Source organism: Zeugodacus cucurbitae, chromosome 5 (genome assembly GCF_028554725.1).
Source record: "Zeugodacus cucurbitae isolate PBARC_wt_2022May chromosome 5, idZeuCucr1.2, whole genome shotgun sequence".
NCBI lineage: Eukaryota > Metazoa > Arthropoda > Insecta > Diptera > Tephritidae > Zeugodacus > Zeugodacus cucurbitae.
In genome coordinates, this window is record NC_071670.1 from 43,039,581 (window position 1) to 43,060,395 (window position 20,815).

At 30.3% G+C, this 20,815-nt stretch overlaps 2 protein-coding genes across 17 annotated transcripts in view; both read left to right on the forward strand.

Moving 5' to 3' along the window:
* Positions 1–10,277, forward strand: part of LOC105216030 (disintegrin and metalloproteinase domain-containing protein 9) — a 510,771-nt gene extending 500,494 nt beyond the window's left edge. For 12 of the 16 annotated variants that reach the window (XM_054231408.1, XM_054231409.1, XM_054231410.1 and 9 more), the window contains one exon: positions 194–3,879. In XM_054231408.1, coding sequence (XP_054087383.1) covers positions 194–818 — 625 coding nt within the window. In that variant the 3' untranslated portion in view covers positions 819–3,879. Of the gene's footprint in view, positions 1–193; positions 3,880–9,218; positions 9,275–9,785 lie in introns of those variants that run through there. The other 4 variants (XM_054231420.1, XM_054231423.1, XM_054231424.1 and 1 more) reach the window with 3 other exon arrangements.
* A 7,949-nt stretch (positions 10,278–18,226) lies between these two features.
* Positions 18,227–20,616, forward strand: LOC128922147 (mediator of RNA polymerase II transcription subunit 15-like). Its single transcript, XM_054231774.1, has 2 exons — positions 18,227–18,230; positions 19,574–20,616. The coding sequence occupies exons 1-2, from the start codon at positions 18,227–18,229 to the stop codon at positions 20,614–20,616; spliced, it is 1,047 nt and encodes a 348-aa protein (XP_054087749.1).
* The last annotated feature ends 199 nt before the right edge of the window (positions 20,617–20,815 follow it).

The following is a 20,815-nucleotide window of genomic DNA, read 5'->3' on the forward strand; positions in this document are numbered from 1 at the left end:
TTTGTTTCGTTCGCTTCAATACGCTTCGGCTTCGGCTTCGGCTTCGGCTTCGGCTTCGTTCTCATTTTATCGTTTCGCTTTCGTGTTCGTTTTTTTCGTTCATTTCGTTAAACAAAAAAAAAATCCCGAAAACCCGTTTTTTGTTTTTGTTATTCCGTGTACCGCTGTTCCTGTTATGATTATTATTTTCTAGTGATGACTTTATTCAAGCTCAACAACAGTTAGCCCGGTGGGCGAGTGAGGATGTGGTATCCGTCGTGGTATTGGATCAACCGCAATCCGGCACAATGTCGGATTCCCAACAATCCAGCGGCGTCGGACCAATGTCAACGGCTACAACGAGTACCGTTATACATCATCAACACCCGCACCAGCACCACGGCGATCATCCATCCTCGGCAGCAGCCTCATCAGCAGCGGCGGCGGCGGCTGCGGTGGCGGCAGCAGCAGCGGCAGCCAACAGCAACTCTATAATGGGTTTGGGGGGCGTGCCAAATGGTATAAATGTAAATCAGAGGGACTACTACCCCTCGCCACCCTCAACGGAGACGGAAAGCAGTGGAAGTGTTATCCAACCGCTCAGCCGTCGTTTGCCTATACCAGCCGATACCGGCCAACAACAGCAAGCGCAATTGCAGCAGCTGCACCAACTGCATCAGCATCATCAACAGCAGCAGCATCAGCAGCAGCAGCTTCAGCTTCAGCAGCAGCAGCAAATGCAGCTGTTACAGCAGCAAGGCGACACCACCAGCAGCAGCAACAACAGTCAATCAGGACAAATAATGGAGAATGGTCGATATCCGGAATATAAACACTGATGATAATGTCAATGCCTACAGCAACAACAACAAATGCAGCAACAACAACAGCAACAATTGCAACAACACTAGCAATAATAACAATCGTAAATGCCACTGAAAATCAATTTTTCTAACCAATAGTTAACTGTGCAATTTGTTGTTGTATCGGCTGCAATATGCGAATGCGACACGAAGCAACCGGTGTCGCCTAATTGGCATTGACAGCAGAACATTTGTTATTGTGGCCTGAAAAGCGTAAACAAAAAAAAAAACGAAGTACTTCGCGCTGTTTAACGAGCATAAACGAATCGAACGAAGCGAGCCGAGCGAACCGAGCGAGTAAGCGAACGAGCGTACGCGATATCGACCGAAGCCCAGCAATGTGATTTTATACAAAGTAGCATTTTAGGTTATTCAATTAAATAAATTGCAAACGAAAAATGATTTGGTAAAATAAAGTTAAATTAATTAAATTAAAAATTTAAATGAAAAAAAAAACAAAAACGACTCAGAAAAAATTAAAAAAATTAAAATTAAAAAAGTAGACTTAGATAATTTACAAAAGCAAAAAAAAATTTAAGAAAAAAATAAATAATAAATAATTGTGTGCACTTGAAGCAGTTGAATCGTGAATTTATTACAACAAATTAATATGCAAATTTGCGCAAACAACAAAAACAAAAACAAAAAATAGAAAATGAAAACGCAAATCGTTTCGCAAACTAATTCGATTAAGTACACACACACCCACACATACACCTACCCGCATACATATACATAAGTAAATATATATGGATTTGTAACTTTTGTTATTATTCACAACCACATTGTACATAATGTATGTATGTATTGACTAGCATATTCGTTAAGCTCCACAAACTTCTTTATGGTATAATATTGTACACTTGTATATCTGTATGTACTTACATACATACTCGTACATGCATAGTATATATGTAATTCATCGTAACCCTAACCATATTGCACATAAATAAATTGTAATTTACTCGTACATACATATATGTATAAGTATCAACACTCACACACACTTATGTACATTTGTAGCGATGTACGAATTTGCCAATTAGCATTAAGCCGCCACATTGATGTTTCTAACACACTCGTCTATGCCAGACATATACACGTAAACATGCGTGTGTTAAATATTCATAGATTTATTTGTAGTTAGCAGAATGCAGAAGGAATTATGCAGGAAAACAAAAAAATAGCAACAAATTAACAAAATAATGAATATAGAAAATGAAAAACCGAATTATTAATTAAATGTATAGGATCCACACACTAAGTACACACATACATAAACATTGAAGGAAAATAGAAAAATGTATAATTTTGTGCAAACTTAGTAATGGCTAACAGAGATTGTAATACAGAGTCCTCTTGGTTTTCTGATATTCACATAGCAGCCATTACTTTTTTAACGTTCAGCAATAATTAGTCAATATTCTGGGGTTCCATTTTTCTCTCAGTTTTTCATTTATTGTACAGAATGTATTCACAGAGCTGCTCGGCAGTCTGAATACTGATTAAAAAAAACTTAGAATAGAGTCTAAACGTTCTCATTGCCATTATCAATAATATTTCTTTAAACCTTAGAGTATGACCTCTTGATTCGATACAAATAATCTTCATTGTATACTAGTAATTTAAATCCACACTAAGTCAGAGCCAAGATATCTTTGAACTACAGTAAAACAAAATACAATAAGTCCTTTAATGAAAAATGTATATATCTTTTTCTCGACTTGTAAATGTCAAACCTTTTATTAGTCTTTAAAACCCTTAAAAAATGTCATAGATTTTTCCACAAGAAAAGTTAGAATCCTTTTTAAAAACCAACATCCTTCAATAGTCGGGCAGAAAAAAACAGGTTTTGAGTAGGCTTTCAATATTTCTATTACTGGAAAAAATTAACAAATCAACTACAGTGGATCTTCCATAACTCGAACGCTTGAAGTGGCAATAGAAGGCAACTTTCATACAAATTTCCTTCCATGAATCATATTTTTTTCGACCAAAGCATAATACAAAATTTAAAAGTTTACTATCGAGGCAGAATTTTAAAAGAGTCATTCTATATCGTACGGAGGGGAACAAAAAATATAATATTACCCTTATGGATTGCATAAATCTATATTTTACAGCTTTTCAAATGTGTTTTCAAATATGTTTTAATGAAAATTCTATAACTCGAAGTCTCTCTAACTCGAAGTTTTTTGTGGATTATGATGATTCAAATTAGAGAAATAATCTAAATTTTTGTGTTCCTACCACTGTCTATACTCTGTAGTGGTTTCAAGCTATGTATAGAGAAGATATGAAATTATAACAGTAGAACCGAGGTTCTTGAAATGAAACCCGGTGGTTTCAGCAATAAAATGTTTCGAAATTCTCTTTTCTGAGATAGTCGATGAAAATTCTTCCAAAATATTGACGCTATAACTTTTCAAGATGGTTGTGAAGTCTTCTCATGATTTGGACGATTATACTCAAGAAATTCGGTTCTATTACGAACTCAAAACTCTGCTCAGAATCATTGGTTTATTGTCGCTGTTGGCAGATTGTTAGTTACCTCGTATCATTCTTTCCGTAGAGCTTTCGTATACCCAAACATTCTTGGATGATATGTCCAATGTATTCATTTCATATCTTTAGAGCGTCAACTATCTCGATCAACCTAATTTCGTAATTTTTTGGTTTTTAAAGAATCTTGTATTTGTCCGTTATAGCCTCTTGTGGGCTTTCATTAAGTTCAGTATCTTCGATACAGTAGTAGCGTACACGGAATATAATAAATAACTTAGGAATGGTTGCTTCGTTTGGCTCAGAGCTAAGATAAAACCCATCGAACCACTCTTAGGTATCAAATTTTGGCCAAGAATTAAAAATTTCAAGTTTTACTCATGAGATGTGATCTCATCCTCAATATTTCGTATAGTTTTAAAATATTAGTTCTACAACTTTGCTTCCGCCGTTTTCCAATATTGTTTCTTTTACTCAGCGAATGTCGGCAAAAAGTGACAGAAAACAATTCCATTTTCGTTTCATCTTTTTTCATCATCTATTTACCAATAATTCAGAAACCCTTAGCAGCCATTGAAAAGTCTGTACGATTTCACAAATAACACATACTTTTCGACCACACTGTTTTATACGACAACAAAAGTGTATTATAAAGCCAACAACACTTATTTCATTTAATTAAAAGTAATTTTTATAACAAATTTAGAACCACTAAAGTATGGTTTGTGCGACAGAGACACCTAAAGCCAATAATTAAATATTGATTAGAAGACAAACAAAAACAAAATGAAAATATACAAAAATTACAAATTAGATTAGTTTAACATTAAAATGTCAATTTAAATGCATAACAACAACAACAACAAATACACACAAGAAATGATATTGCATAATAATAAGACTTAGTGAAATAATAACAAAAATTTGCAAGAATTTGCTGAAAGGCATTAAAAGTGTATGTATGTAATAATTAAGCGTTGCAATCATTGTATGAAGTTCTGATATTTGAAAGCAACGCATTTGTGTGTGGACATTTCACAGAAATATAAAATCATACACACTTGACACTCGAACTCTTCAGCTAAATATGAGTGCTTGGAGTGGCAAATTAACAGTAACACTTGAAGACATACATACATATATACATACAAAGCAAGCAAGTAATGCAATAGCATGATATTCTAAAACACAACATATATGTATTTACATATAATTACTAACATACATACATACAAACAAACATAACTTACATACTTACATCTTACATCTTACATACTTAGCAGCGTAATTCATCTCATGTGTAAATAATACTCGTATATTGATCAGTGGTTAGGCCTTAAGCATAGGTTAAATTTTATAATAATATATTGAAAAGGTGTATAGAGATCTGAAAATGTTGGGCAAAACTAAAATTATTCGGAATAAATTGTGTGTTGTGCGTCCGACTGGGTAAATGCATTCAGAGGCTAGATTAGGTAGAATGACTTCAGAAGGCAGTAATTAGAATACTGTTGACATTTCTTCACTAAAAATATGAGAGCAAAGTATGGCAATTCTTAAGCAGTGAGCACCTGATTTTGAACTCTGTTTTTGATAAAAATTTTTGCAGATAATTGACAGAAGAATGAATCTTTATGTGTACACTCAAGATTGAAACTTATTTAAAAAAAATTCACCTACCGTTTGGAGGTGGTTTTGAAATCGAATCGATTTTAATTTTTTCTGATAAATATCGTTGAAGTCGAATCTAGTCCCTTTTTAAATACAAACCAAATTTCTGATTATTCATATGAAATGCATAATATCTTTAAGCTTGATATAAGTAAATTCAATAATATCTGTATTGAACGTTTTTTCTTAGTTGAAGTTAAATTATACACAAGCTGGTATAAAACTTTTCTGGAGACAGCTAGAACTTCGTTTTGAAATCCTCAAAACAATTCGCTCAAAAATATCACTTCTCTACTTCAGACTAGGCAAGTACAGTTCGATCGACTGTCTAAGTTAAGAAGTAAAGAGGTTGGAGAAGAATTTTATTTTCGAAAAGTATTTTGCAGAGACAATTTTCTTTTTGTGAAAAAATGTTTTTACAAAATAATTTATTAGGAAACGCCATTTCCCTTCTCATATACAATTACGCCTTAAAATTGAAATAAAAGAAAGGCTGGGATTATAACAGCTAACTCATTTTGTAGCACTTTGACGAATTCTCAAGTAGATTTTTTGAAAAAAATTTCCAAATATTATTTTTGAACATTTTTTATCTAAAAAAGTTTACCAACTTTTTTTGCTGTCATTTTCTGTGCTCATTGATCACTATGAATATCTTCTGAGTTGTTAAAAGTGGCGAAAAATGTAACTTGCCGTCTGATTGAAACATTTTTTCTCATAAATATAGAGCATTTGTTAAAATAAAGCAATAATAACTCAGAGTAGTATTAAATCATTTAACATTTGATTCCAATTTTTCAGTATCTGTTGGATTTCTGTTACTAGACTTTTCCATATTAATCACTAACTTTTTATAGTAAGCAAGTTTGTCGCTTAAGTCTTCTGATTTCGAGTATTATTCAAAGAAAACATCGCCACTTTGCTTGTTGTAAACTGTATACTTGCACATAGTATAGTGCCATTCATATCTATATTTCTGTTTGCGTCAGTCAGTTTCTGTTTCTGTTTGTAATGAAAATACTAAGCCATTAACCATTGAGAGAAAGCCACTTTGCTTGCTGTAAACTATATACTTGCACTTAGTATAATGCCATTCTAAAAAGTACATATATATATTTCTGTTTTGAGTCATTCAGTTTCTGTTTCTGTTTGTAATGAAAATACTCTGCCATCAACCATTGAGAGAAAGCCACTTTGCTTGCTGTAAACTGTATATTTGCACATAGTAAAGTGCCATTCTAAAAAGTACATATATATATTTCTGTTTTGAGTCAGTCAGTTTCTGTTTCTGTTTATAATGAAAATACTCAGCCATCAACCATTGAGAGAAACCAGCTTAGAAGGGCGCACAAGCACATACATATTTATATGAGTACACACATGCCTATCCAAGAGGACAAAATTTGTTTTAACACATTTTTCACATACGCACATGCATACATACAATTTCATTATAAAAACTAAAAAAAAAAAATTAAAAAATAATATTTATAAAAAAGCACTTTATTTTGTTGCTGAGCACTTTGAAAAGCATACACACATTGAATATAAACGTAAAAGTAAAGAGAAAAAAACAAAACAAAAAAATTGAAAAAAATTAAAGAAAATTAAAAAAAATACTTAATTAACTAAGAAGTTGCATAGATTAAAGTAAAAGAAACAAAAATGGAGATCGAACGAAAGTGGAAGAACCATTTCTAAAGAACTGTTAACTGTTGTGAATTTAAAGAAATATTAAATATTAAGCAAACAAGAAAAGTAAATTAATTCAAATAAAATAATTAAATATATTACACAAAAAAAAAACAAAAAAACATGACGTACACATATGCTAGTTAAATATAGTTGAATAAACAATTGAATGTTGAACGTTGATAATGAATGAACGCAAATAACTGCACTCAAATGCATACACAGACACACACACATGCATACATGCATACATACTTATGTATATACATAGTTGCACACACCAACACACACACATAGCGATATGTAGACATGTATGCACTAATACTAAGTATGTGGAAAAACAAATTCAAATACTTGATGGTAAATGAAATGTGCTAAAAGAACAAAACAAAAAGAAAGAAATTGCAAATTGATGAATGCATGAATGCATGCAAGAAAAATGTTGAATAAGTAAACGAAAGCGACAAACCTGCGATTTCGTGTTTGCGATTTTATTTGATTGAACTCAAATCGTAACAATATAAGGTCTAAATTAATTTTAGTTAATGCATAGTGTAAATTATACTATATATAGATATGTATGCGCATAGCAGATGACAGATATTAGCGTAGCGTAAGTTAATGATATGAAATATTGATCAAATATACATAGCAACAAATAAATAATTGAATAAATAAAGTTTAATTTAAGCAAACAAAATTGATTTGCAAAAATTCCAACCAAAAAAAAAATTCGTTTATTTTCTTTTCACTCTAAATGAAATTCTTTTCCTTTCCGGCAAGCATTACGTGATGAATTGGCAAGCATTTTTCTTATGTATGTACATATATTTAGCTGAGCATATTTTATTTCAGGCCTGCAGCCAACAACACTCATTCACATTCACATGCATACATACAGTAGCGCTTAAAATTTCAGCACCAACGTCAGCTCACAGCTCAACCATTTATTTAATTCTTTCACCGTTTCATGGTTTCTCAAGCATACTTTTGCTTACTCATACATACATACGTACATACGTACGTACATACATACAGTCATTGATTGAGTTAAGTAAAGGAGTGATTTAAGCATAATATTCGATTCACATGTAGGAGAAAAAATATATAAATATATTTTTTGAAATACTTGAGTATGAAATTTTGAAAATTATAAGCTACATGGTAACTCTACATATTCTCAAATATTTAAAAATTATAGAATTGCTCTATATATGTACATCTGTATATGCTGATTATTGTCTAAAATTGTAATACTTTTTCTTACAATATTCTACTAATTTCTAATCTTTTCAATTTATTTTTTCAAAATATTTTCTAAAATCTATTTTTCAAATCCCTCTACTTCCATATATTCTCTTCCATACAGCTTGATAATTAGTCCATCTTTTATAATATTTTTTCCAATGAAGTTCACCTCAAGACAAAAGGAAAAATTATTGTTTTCATGGTCTCCAGAAGACCTGCTATAAATTAGAACTTCACTGAATTATTCATAATGTCCTATTGAATTATTGAAGATTAATAGAATGCGTTCTCCCAAACCAAGTTCAATACGGGTATTGTTTTCGCCCCTTTCGGAATTCAATTTGGGCTTACCTGACTGATTTTCAGTCATAACTTTAACATATGGTTGTCAAATCTATGTACCCAAAATGTTATTCAAGAATCAATTTATTATTTAATTCATTTAAGCTGTAGGAAATATTCAGCTGAAATTTAAATTTTTTAAATAAATTGTCGAAAATTAACAAATATTATTCTAATTTGCATATATGCATGCAATGCCTTTATCACACCGTGAAATAGATTTCAAAATCACTGACACAACCATTAGTTCCTTTCCATAATAATTACGTTAAATTCTTTAAATATATATTTGTCCCTCGCCGCTGTGCTACATTTTCCAATAACTTTGTACAACTTAAGTTTAAAAAAATATAATATATATTTTAAATTATAAATATGAAATGGTTCGAAAATCCTTCAAAGAACTCGTAGAGTTTACCATTTTCCAAGCTGAACTATTTCTAAGATTGAAATATATTTCTCCAAAGGTTTAGTTCCAAACAAGAATGTGTAGAAAATTTATTAAAAGAAAAATAAAGTTGATAAATTATAAAATGGACGAGATAGCGAACTGGTTGAGAATTGGAGGCGCACATTAAAGTGAGCGAGCGAACGGAGAAAATGAAAGCCATGTTACTAGTATCCTTATTTGTTTTCTAGTGTGTATTTTTTATTATCAAATTTATAAAATATTTTTAGTTTCAATTCAATGTCATTAAGGGTTGCCAATAAATTCGAACTCTCAAACCAACATTGAATTTGAAAATATTAAAAATATATTTTTATATTTAAAAATATAACCGCATTTGAATCGAATATTATGCTCCATTTTGATTAGCGAATGTCTAGAATTTTCGTTGAAATAATTGAAATTTGTTTAAAAAATTCACATTTCTCTGTCTGTTTTTTTTCGTTCTCTACTTTTTTTTCGAATACTTGCAGACGTCAACATTTCTAAAATAAAAATCATGCGAAAACTGAATTTATATGCTTTACAGGTGATTTTCAAATAATAATACAATAAATGCAATGCAATAAATTGCGATAAAAAAATATGAACAAATTTAAAATAAAAGTTAACAAAACGAAGTGGAGTTATTTTAAACAGCGTACTCTTTAATATTTATATTAATTTTTAATTACGTATAAATATATTTACGCGTCGCAACTAACCTCAGACACAAAATGCGTGAAAAGCCATAAAGCTTTTGATCACCCAACCAAACGTCGTCCCTTATCCCAAGTTTAAAAACCTAATAACAATTTTTAATCCTTTAAAATCAAAAACAGAAATATTAAAAATTTTAAATTTATAAATTACCTTATAACCAACCAACCCGTTTTGCAGCCTCCAAGCAATTTTTAGTTTGTCAGTTATTTAATTAGTATGCCGTCCACTCCCAAAAAATAAACCCAAAAAAAAAGAAACAAACCACATGCAACTCTGTTAATGACAAACTTTTTATTCTGTTTCTTTCGTTTCTGCTCTTTTCTGAAATTTATTTGCAGATATTATCGCTAATTTAGACTTAAACGTCAGACCAAAGACCAATAATAATAATAAACACCTAAAATCACCCCCGCAAATACAAAATACATTTACATATGTATCTAGCAAATATAACGGTGTTTTAGTTACAACCATAGTATATAAAAATAGTGTCAAGAGATGTTTCTACTACGCCTTGTAGTTTTATACTTACACACACCAGTTTTGTTAATGTCTAATTTTTAATTTAGTAATTCCGCAATAAAACATAATTTAATTGTAAATAAATTAAATTTAATGATAATTCAATTTAGTTGATAATGTTGTAAATATTTTTATATACGAGAAAACACAAATGAGTATTATTAGAATAGGTGCGAATTCAATTGTAAATTAGACAAAATATTTGTAAAAAATAATAATGTGTAGTAATTTAGTGACAGTTAAGCAGAGATTATAGTTTTTTTTTTTTTTGTTTTTACTTCGGAGAAATTTTTGTAATATTTTCGGCCCATTTTCTCATAACTCATTTCTGAGCATTTTTTTCACAAAAATTTATTCGTAAAATTAGTGGGATAAAAAAAATTAAATTGAAATTTGTTATTATCCGTTATTAATTAAAATTATTTTCTCAAATCTTTATTTGATTAAAAATTATCATAAATTTTTAATGAAAATGTTTATCGAATTTTGACTAAAAAAAGTTTTATTTAATTGAAAAATTTATTTCAATTCAATTAAATTGTTTTTGTAAATTAAAATATCGTAATATTTTTTTATTATAATATTGAACAATTTAAAATTAAAGAAAACTTTAAAAGGGTTAAAAACTGCTAAAATAATTTAAAAAAAATTAAATATTTTCATAAAAAAACATAATAAAACTATTAAACTACTTCTAAAAAATACTAAAACAATTTAAAAGAATTTTTTTTTCTTAGAAAGTATTTTTAAAAGAAAAATTTTTTTATTTTCATAGAAAAAAAATATTTTCTTTTAAATTTGTCTTCATAGAAAAAAATATTTTATTTTAATTTTTTCTCCATAAAAAAAAATATTTTCTTTTAAATTCATTTTCATACAAAAAAATATATTTTGTTTTAAATTTGTCTTCATAGAAAAAAATATTTTATTTTAAATTTTTCTCCATAGAAAAAAATATTTTCTTTTAAATTAATTTTCATAGAAAAAAAATATTTTCGTTCAAATTCATTTTCATAAAAAAAATAATTTCTTTTAAATTCTTTCAGTATTTTTTAGAAATAATTTAGTTATTTTAAATATTTTTTATTTATTTTTTTTCTAATTTTTTTTTTTATTAAGCAATTATTTCTATATATATTTTTTTTAATTTTTGTATAAAAAAATTATACAATGAAATTTTTTTTTGTTTTTTTAATTTTTTTTCTATGAAAAATGTTATTTTAAATACTTTGGGTATTTTTTACTGCTTTTAATATTCTTTTAGTAGTTTTAATCGTTCAATATTATAATAAAAAAAATTAATGAAATTAAAAAAAACATATTTATATATGTATTTTAATGTTTATAAATATTTTTCAATTGGCTTATTTAATTACCCTATCCATTATTTATGGATAGAAATATATTTTTTTTTAATTTTTTTATTACATTTTTTTTATAAAAAATGTTTATGATAATTTTTTAAATTCTTTTAAATATTTTGTATTTTTTTTAAGTAGTTTTATAATTTTTTAAAGTAGTTTTATAATTTTTTAAAGTAGTTTTATGTATATTTTTTTATATTATTTTAAATACTTTTCAATTGGCTTATTTAATTATTTTATCCATTATTTACGGATAGAAGTATTTTTTTTTTCTTTTTTTTATAAACAACAATTTTTTTTTCAATTTTTTATTACTTTTTATTTATAAAAATTTTTATGATAATTTTTTTTAATTATATTTTTATTTTTTTAAGTAGTTTTGTAATATTTTCTAAAAAAATATTCATTAAATTTTTTTTTTCCTTTTCATTTATATTTTCAATTAACAAATTGATTACCGCAATTCATTATCCATTGTTTTATTAATTCCTTTTTTTTCAAAACATTTCCCAAAAAAAAAAGAATTCTAATTTACACTTTGTAAATATGCAAAAATAACAAAAAAAAATCGTTAAAAATGAAGTAAATGAAATCACTTTAATTAAACAAAGTGTTTTGTATTAGTTTTTAAGTATAACTTGTACAAAGGAAAAATTCACATGCTCGTGCTAGTATTAATTTTACATTATAAATAAATTAATAAAAAAATATACATAATTAGTTACAAAAACAAAAACAAAGAATAAAAAATAAACATAATTGCGGTAGTTAAGTGTGAATTCAAATAAAAAATTGAGAAGTAAAAACAAATCAATGCAAATAACGAGTAAATACGAGTAAATAAATCAGATTAGTTCACATGCAACACAAGATTACAGGTCAATACAAATTAGTAAAAGATTTTCATAGCATTACTAAATAGCATAATGAATTAAATGAAATGAAAAACGAAATAAAATGAAGTGAAATGAAATGTCTAGTTATACCACATACGATTTAGAAAATAATAGCGGTAATAGAAATCATTTGCAAACAAAACGTAAAGTCAGTCAGTTGTTTATCATGATGAATGTCGTCGTTGTCGTCGTCGTATGTATGTATGTAATGCCAGCAAGTAAGCACGCTACTGTTTTGGTGTACCACAAATACACACACACACACACATACACACTCTTAGAGTTACACCACTTTCCTAACAAGTGAAATAGTATTGCGCTATAATGACATACTCCAGACTGCCGACTCTCAACCTACACACACATACTATATACATATATAGAGTATATAGATGGAATTTCTAAATAATGAAACCAGGGTTTCCATAGGCAAACTATTGCGCATAGATATAGAAATTCTTTGACACCTGCTGAACTGTAAAATAATTTTTGTATTTCACATTTGTCTTACTTTATTTGAAATAAGGAGATTTGTATAATTACTCTCACTTCTGATATACAATCGAGCCACTTTTTGAACATATCTATCTTGTCCTTCAATCAGTTTATTATGGGTTCTGGGTAAACCTGTTGAAAGTTTTCCACGATTCAGCATCTTCTATAATGCAGATCATATTAAAGATTTTATAATTCTGAAGGTCTAACTATATGCAGCAGAAATCGTTCTTTTTGACACTTTAAATTGTTTCATTACTGTAATAGTCCCAATAGTGAAATTAATGATGAACCGGCCTGACCTCGTAGTCTTTCACTGTTTCTCACGATGTTTTTGACTAATTCTATATAAATCTTGATTTAGATGTACAAGAAGATCAGATTATATCCGAAGAAATGCATATTAATTCAGATATTAATAGATTAATATGCATTTCTTCATTATGAATTATTGTGGATTTCTTCGGATATTATTATAATATTCCAAGAACTATATTACTGCGGTTTGAAATCTATCACATTTTTAAAGTCTGTCATATGGCAGTAATTCATTTTGAAGGCATTTCTGAAAGTTTCGTTATAACATTTTCACACAGCCAAATTAATTGATCAATCAAGAACATATATATATGTAATTACAAATATGGTGATTGTCGCACAGTTGCATTTAATTTTCAAGTCGATTAAAATTCAATTAGCGTTTTAATCGAGCAGAGGCTTTAAAAGATGAAGATATTTTTGTTTAAAAAAAGACTGTGAACTCAATCAAAGTCTTTTGAAATTTTTCTAAATTTGCCCAGATGATCACGATACGTACTTTTTTCTTAAGTATTTCTTACTTGTATCAAAATTGGCTTTCAGACTGTATACAAACCTTCCAGATACTCTTGTAATTTTGCCAATTAGTTAATTGTTTACACTATTACAATATTAGAAGAATTACTAATTGACTCAATTAAGGAGTTGATTGAATGGCTGTAGTCTTAATTGAATGCTCTCTAATTTGTGGCTCAGTTTGAAGTGGCTAGTACTAATCATCTCATATGTCGTGGTGATTCTTCCGCTTTTAGATCGCATAAATTTTCTTCAGCTAGCATAGGTGATCCCGATAATTTAGTTTAAAAATTTAATTAATTCAATTAAATTTACTTTTACCGAAAGAAGCGCCCTGCTGATTTGCATTTAAAAGTAGAAGTGGTGGATGTAAAATCGAAAAGTAATCGACGGTAGTGTGACACACGTAGTTAAAAGAATTTACACTAAATACAAAAATCAATACAATAAAGAGGGCGCAGCAAATTAGATAAGCTTAACATAAAAGCGTTAGGGACAGAAGCAAAACCAGCATACATATAGAATACGAAGAGCAAAACAAATGAGGCATAAACTAGCGAAAAACGAAAGGGGCGAGAGCGAGCGTTTGTTTGCAAAGCACACAGACTAAGGAAACAAAAATATTCTAAAGTGAATTTTCCACTAATTTGTAAAAAAACAAAAAACAAAAAACCAAAACAAGATGAACAAAACATAAGCAAAAGAAAAGAACAAAAATAAGAATAAAAACAAAAATACCGTTAAAAAGAGAGAAAGAGAGAGATAAGAAAGTTAAAATCACTAATAAAAACCAGCATAAAACTAGTTGATAAGTCAATAATGTTAAATGTAATAGCGTGAAATTAATTATGAGATCGTAATGAAACATACATAAATGAATTAAAATAAAATATTAATTAATAATAATAACAACAACCACATTGAAAAGCAAATCCACATAGACGTAAGCAGTATTCAAGTTTAGAAGCAAACAAATTGGAATGTTTAAATGTGAATTTTTCAAAAAAAAAACCAAAAAAACTTAGAAAATTGCTGGAAAATTGCATGCAGCAAAGAGACGTTGAAAACGGGCCGGTCGAAAAAAACTCGAAAAAGACACATAAAATTGGCGAAGCGCGTGAAAGCCACCAAAGTGTTGATAAAATTTTTAATTTCATATTGAAATTATAGTTTCTTTCACGACTTCACGCGCACGCTGGCCGCGACTGCATGCAATCTCGTACGAAAACAATCAAATATGAATGGCACACAAAAATCTAGCAAATAAAAAACAACAACAAAAAATCACACACACACATACACATAGAGAAAAATTGCGAAAGAAATCCACACGAACAACAACAACAACAAACCAGTTTCGATTTACTTTAAACAAATGCAAAAGCAGGCACATGAGGAAATAAGCAAAAACAAAACCAAAAAAAAGCCCAAAACGTAAACTGCAATGAAATTAAGAAAGCAACAAAAAAATGTGTATTTGAAAAAAATGACTGCCCACAAAACCAAAAACAAAAACAAGAAAAAACACGTTATTAAATGAAGTAAACCGTAAAAAAACAAGAACACAATGTATTGTAATTAATTGACCTTTGGTCACGTTTGTAACAAAAAACAAAAACAACAAAACAGAGATAAAAACAAGTTAAAAGCAAAAAACCAATAAACGCAAAAACACATTGATAATAGTTTAGTAACAACAACAACAACAAGTAACGTGTAATACGAAACCAAATGAATATGAAATGAAAATAAAATGTAATAATTAAGAAAAGGGCTAACCATAGACCCCAAGTGTGCTAATAGTGGAATTAAATTGATAAAACAAAAAATTAAAAAATAATAATTAATTAAAATGTAACAAAGCAAATATTGAAGATGAGCAAAGCAAAACAAAAAAGGAAAAAAGGAAAAAGAAAAACACTTTAAACTGACGTAACGTTTAAGAATAAATAAAATTGCATGTAATTTGAAGAAATTTTAAATGCTGCATTTTTATTTCACTCAGTCGTAAATAACTTTGAATAGATAATGAAGCTTTTTTGTATTATATATTTACAGCTTTCAGTAGTTTAAAGTTTCGAAACATATTTTAATTTTCCTTAAAATTTTGGAAATCACAAAAATTTGAGATGATCCAGATACCTACTTTTTTTAATTATTTCTTACTTGTCTCAAAATTGGTTTACTGTATACAACCCTTCCATATACTCATTTAATTTTTCCAATTAGTAAATTGTTTGCACTATTATAATATAGGTACAATTACTAATTGACTCAATTAAGGAGTTGATTGAAAGGCTGTAGTCTTAATTGAATGCTCTCTAATTTGTGGCTCAGTTTGACCTTAGTATTAAGGGGCTAGTACTATGTTCAATGAGCATTTTTTCTAAAACTATTGGAAGTCTTTCTCGTCAGTCCAATATCACAGTCTAAATAAATGGATGAACCATATGGTGCTTCTTGATATATTAGGTCTACAATTTTGCTTCCGCCGTTTTTTTTTTTTGTAAATTTAAGGCTTTTTTTCACTTAAGACAGCCTCACCGTACGTATCCGAAAGCATTCAATAAGTCTCAGCCTCACTTTTCTTGGAATTAAAAAAGAAAAGCAAAATTTCCCGCAATTGTAGAGAATTCGGCTAAAAAAGTGACATTTTTTCAGTTGAGAATAAGTTTGGGATGCAAACAGATCTCTACAAATATTTTGTTGGGTTAATGTTGACACAAATGTTCAAGATCGATATAAAAAAATCGATTTAATGGACCAGTGCTGGATCCTAGAGACATCTAGACCTAATACATAAATACTTTTCGAGAAGTATGTTGCTAGGTTGTTCTGCACATTTCTACTTGGGCAGCGTTGACTCGAGGAGTTCTAAAAAAATTTATTATGAAGGCATGAAGCGAGATTTTCTCTTTGTATTAAAAATACTTGAAGTCAGTCGTAATTCAAGTTATAATATATATATATATATATTTGATATATTGTCATTTAAAATTTTTTAATAATAATTTCAAATTTATGATATGTTATGAATTTTTCCCTTTTTTAACCAATACTTCTCATGGATATGTTAGGTTTGGTAATTTTGAATAAATTTAATGGCAGAGCTGAAAAAGCAATCTTACATTGATATTTCCATCGCCTACTCTACAGCACCAATATTGGTTCTTCCAATAGAATAGAATATGGCGATAGAACTCACAAACTGATATCGGTGTCCTCACTGAGCTAGATATCTTCTTCTTCTCGATATTTATGTGAACATTTAACTTCAACTGTCCAAGTACTATAGTCTTCATATAGTTTACTTTTATTGCTTTATAATAGGATGTTTGATATTAACAATTTGTTTTTTGGTTTTTTTAGATCAAACTTCGGGTATTTCCTTTTTGCTATAATACGAATCACTGGTCCTATAGTTTATTAAACATTTATGTTGCATTTCAAATTACTATGCAGAAGGATAATTGTTATTATACTGAAAGTGTGCCAGTCATATAGAGAACCCTACTTTTCTCTTTCCTTTTTCTGCTTTTTTATCAAAATTTTCTCTCAAAAATAGGTATGAGAGAGGTTCACCACAAACCTTTCCTTTCGAACTTTTTTTTCCTCTTATACTCAACTAAATTTTCCTTATTAAAAAAATCTTAGTTCGACTCTACCGTTAAATTTTTATACTATTAAACGTTAAATATCTTTTTTTCTTCGCAATCCAACAAAAAATCATTTAACGATCGCTGTTTCAAAGAAATTGTCATTTCATATGCTAGTTTTTTATTTTAATATAACAGAGCCCTTTTTTGAGAAAATATAGTACTCAATGTCACCTAATGCTCTCAAAGCTCGCCCTATCTTCATTTTGAACACAGCTGTAATGGCCGTCTGGCCATCAGACTTTTTTTTTAATCATTTGTTTCCGACCAAAATCTAGTTGAGATATGCTTCAAAGAACTCTTTTCATACCAACATTTTCAATAACATCTCTCATCTTCAACTGTTCCCAAATTCGAGAAAGTGAACAGTTTTACGTTCTCTCTAAATTTCGTCAAAGCAGAGCACGTATTTGTGCAAAGAGCGTATAAGCGCAGAACGTAAATAGGCATTGTTGTAATGCTATAAATGTAGCTGCTATAATGGTTCAGTACTTGACTAAGTTGGTGGTTAAATTGTGCTTTATACATTAAACAGAGTGGTTCAAACTGAATATAAACAAATTTTCTGTAATTTTGTTTCTATTAAAACGCAATAATTTATTATTAATCGCATAACTTATTAGTACATATTACTCTACAAATTTCGCTGTATTATTTTATTCCTCTTAATTTAATAAATATTGTTTTCTCACAAACTTCTAACTATTTAAAGGTTGTGAACTTTGCTACGACAAGCGTTCTTGATACTCGTACCATATATGTTAACTTTCTTTCTTCCAACTAATCACCAATAGATGTCACTAATAGCAGATAAACAATTAATCGCTATAACAAACGTTTTTATGACTTTTGTTTGCTATAATTTATAATAATTTACAAACGTGCTAATAGCCATATAAATATTTTGGTAACTTTACAACCATATGAACGTAATTTTGCAGTACACCCAGAATCTTTTTCTCAGTTGGTTATACATAGTGCCGTCGAATTTGTCTATGACTTACAAAATAGCATGGGTAAACGAATAAACTGAACTAAAATTTGACAGATAGATTATTCAAAAGCCATTATATTTCAAGTATTTTCTCTGAACTAAACACAAACGTCGGTAATTTTTATTTCTATTGACTGCTATGGACCTTAACACCAAATTTTATTTTTTCGATATACGATATACCATTTCATTTCGAAGGTACCTGAACTTTTTCTATAATTCTGTTGATGTTGCTAAATACTGCTGTGGCCTTATGAGTCTCGAAATTGTTTTATCAAAAAAGCATAGAGTCTTTGTTGGAGGTGGGTAGAATGCTTTGCTATCGTAAATATCTAACTCTCTCTGGTGTCTGATCTATTCTCTGTTAAATGTTGATTTTTGGTGAGAACTCTTTCGGGTCAGAAGTGCGCTATAAGATTCCTTCATCCACTGGGATCATTTGAAAGCAATTATTTCGAAAGTTATGTACATATACTTCACACATGTTCCCCAGCAAATAATAAAATATTTGTTAAAATATATTTAAAATTGATCAGTGTTCATGAAAATGTTCAGAGAGAGAGAACGAAAAAGTGAAATTTAACTTTTATTTTTGAGAGAATTCACAAGTATGTGCTGAGAAGAATTTTGGGGTGTAAAGTAAATAACGGTTTGTTATTTTAGTCAACAAAATATTTTTTTTCTAATTGAAATTTTTATAGGTTAATGCTCGTGGGAGATTTTTTTGTTTTTGAAAGGGAGAAACATTTTATTGTGTTTTCTCACCAAAAACTCGCATTATACATACATATGTGTGAGCAATAAATAATATTTTTTTTTGTTTTTTTGAAATCTTCTTTATAAAATTTGTATTTTGCAAACCGCCAGTGCTCATGTGGGTAGGTCAAAAGCTTCTTTCTTATTTTGCATATCCGTTGCGCCAAAAGCGGTTTCATTTGATTTTTAATGACTTCACCTCGTCGCATCGCCACTTGTTGGAGCAGACGAGTTAATCACACCCCGTTAACAGGTGGTTGAGCTCACAAATTGCGTTTAGCTTTTTGCATTGACATTTTAACACCGATGCATTGCAGGTTACATGCTATAAAAAAATTAAAAAAAAAAAACAGAAATATGCAATTAAAACGCTAATTAGCAAACGTTCATCGTTCATCGAAACTAAAAAGTAAAACATAACGGCACGTGCTGCGCGAAGGAGGGTGCAAGTGAGGTAAGTCCGTCCGCGCATATATTTAAATATAAATGCAATCGAATGCCCGGCCGTCCAATTAAAACACACAAAACACTCTACAAGAACGGAACTTACTAACTGCAACGGAATGCAGGCAATAATTCATATTTCTTTTTTATTTGCCCTTCTGGCAGCTTTTATCGGTCTATCGCGTGCGCAACAGATTTTCTATCCGGCGCTTAAGGCTCGCCAAATCTCTGTGTTCGCTAATGGACGACTGAATGCGGTGACCTCGGTTGCATTGGCCACACCATTGCCGGCTACACGTGATGCGCAAGGTAGACGCATAATTCAACGTCAGACGGTCGGTGGTCCGCGAGTGGGGGCACAGCAATTACAACCTGTAGGCGGACAACAATTGCAACCATTGAGAGGACCACAATTGCAACATGTCGGTGTGGCACCATTCCAGCAAATCCAAGGGCAGCAATTACAACGAGTTGGTGGAGGTGGATCACCACCGATCCAGCAGCTCACAGGACCGCAACCACAAAGAGTGGGTTCAGGTAGACCACAATTCCAACAGTTCCAAGGGCAGCAATTGCAACGAGTTGGAGGTAGTGGTTCACCACCGGTTCAATTGGCTGGACCCCAAGTACAAAGAGTGGGATCTGGAGCGCCACAATTCCAACAGTCCCAAGGACAACAACTGCAACGTGTTGGAAGAGTGGGATCATCACCAATTCAACAGGTCGGAGGACTCCAAGTACAAAGAGTGGGATCTGGAAGGTCACAATTACAGCAGTTCCAAGGACAACCATTGCAACGTATTGGAGAGGGTGGATCACCACCAACTCAGCAGTTCGCCGGACCTCAACCACAAAGAGTGGGATCAGGTGGGCGACAATTCCAGCAGTTCCAAGGACAACAATTGCAACGATTTGGTGGAGTTGGATCACCACCGATTCAACAGGTCGGAGGACAACAATTACAACAAGGAGGACCGCCGATTCAGCAGTTCAGAGGGCAGCAAGTACAAAGGATAGCTGCGGGTGGAGCACCACCTCCAAACTTGCAAAGACAACAAATTCAACAATTCGCTGGACCGCCGCCCCCGCAAGTATGGGAACATCAATATGACAGACCCGTGTTAGACAGCCCAGAAATAAACTTTAACACAGTAAATAGTTCGTCATATGGTTGGCAGCCGACCAACTGGCAATATGTGGGAAAATGAGTGTCTGAAAAGTGATCGTCAAGTGAGAATACATATATTTCTTCGTTTAATCATTGCTGCTAACAGATATTCTACGCCTATCATCGACGAATGCATATGATATTATCTTTTGTAAATCATTCCATATGGTTAGGTCATGTTTCATGACGAGTTGAGGCTATTTCTATATAATAAAATGTAAATACAATATTTTAATAAA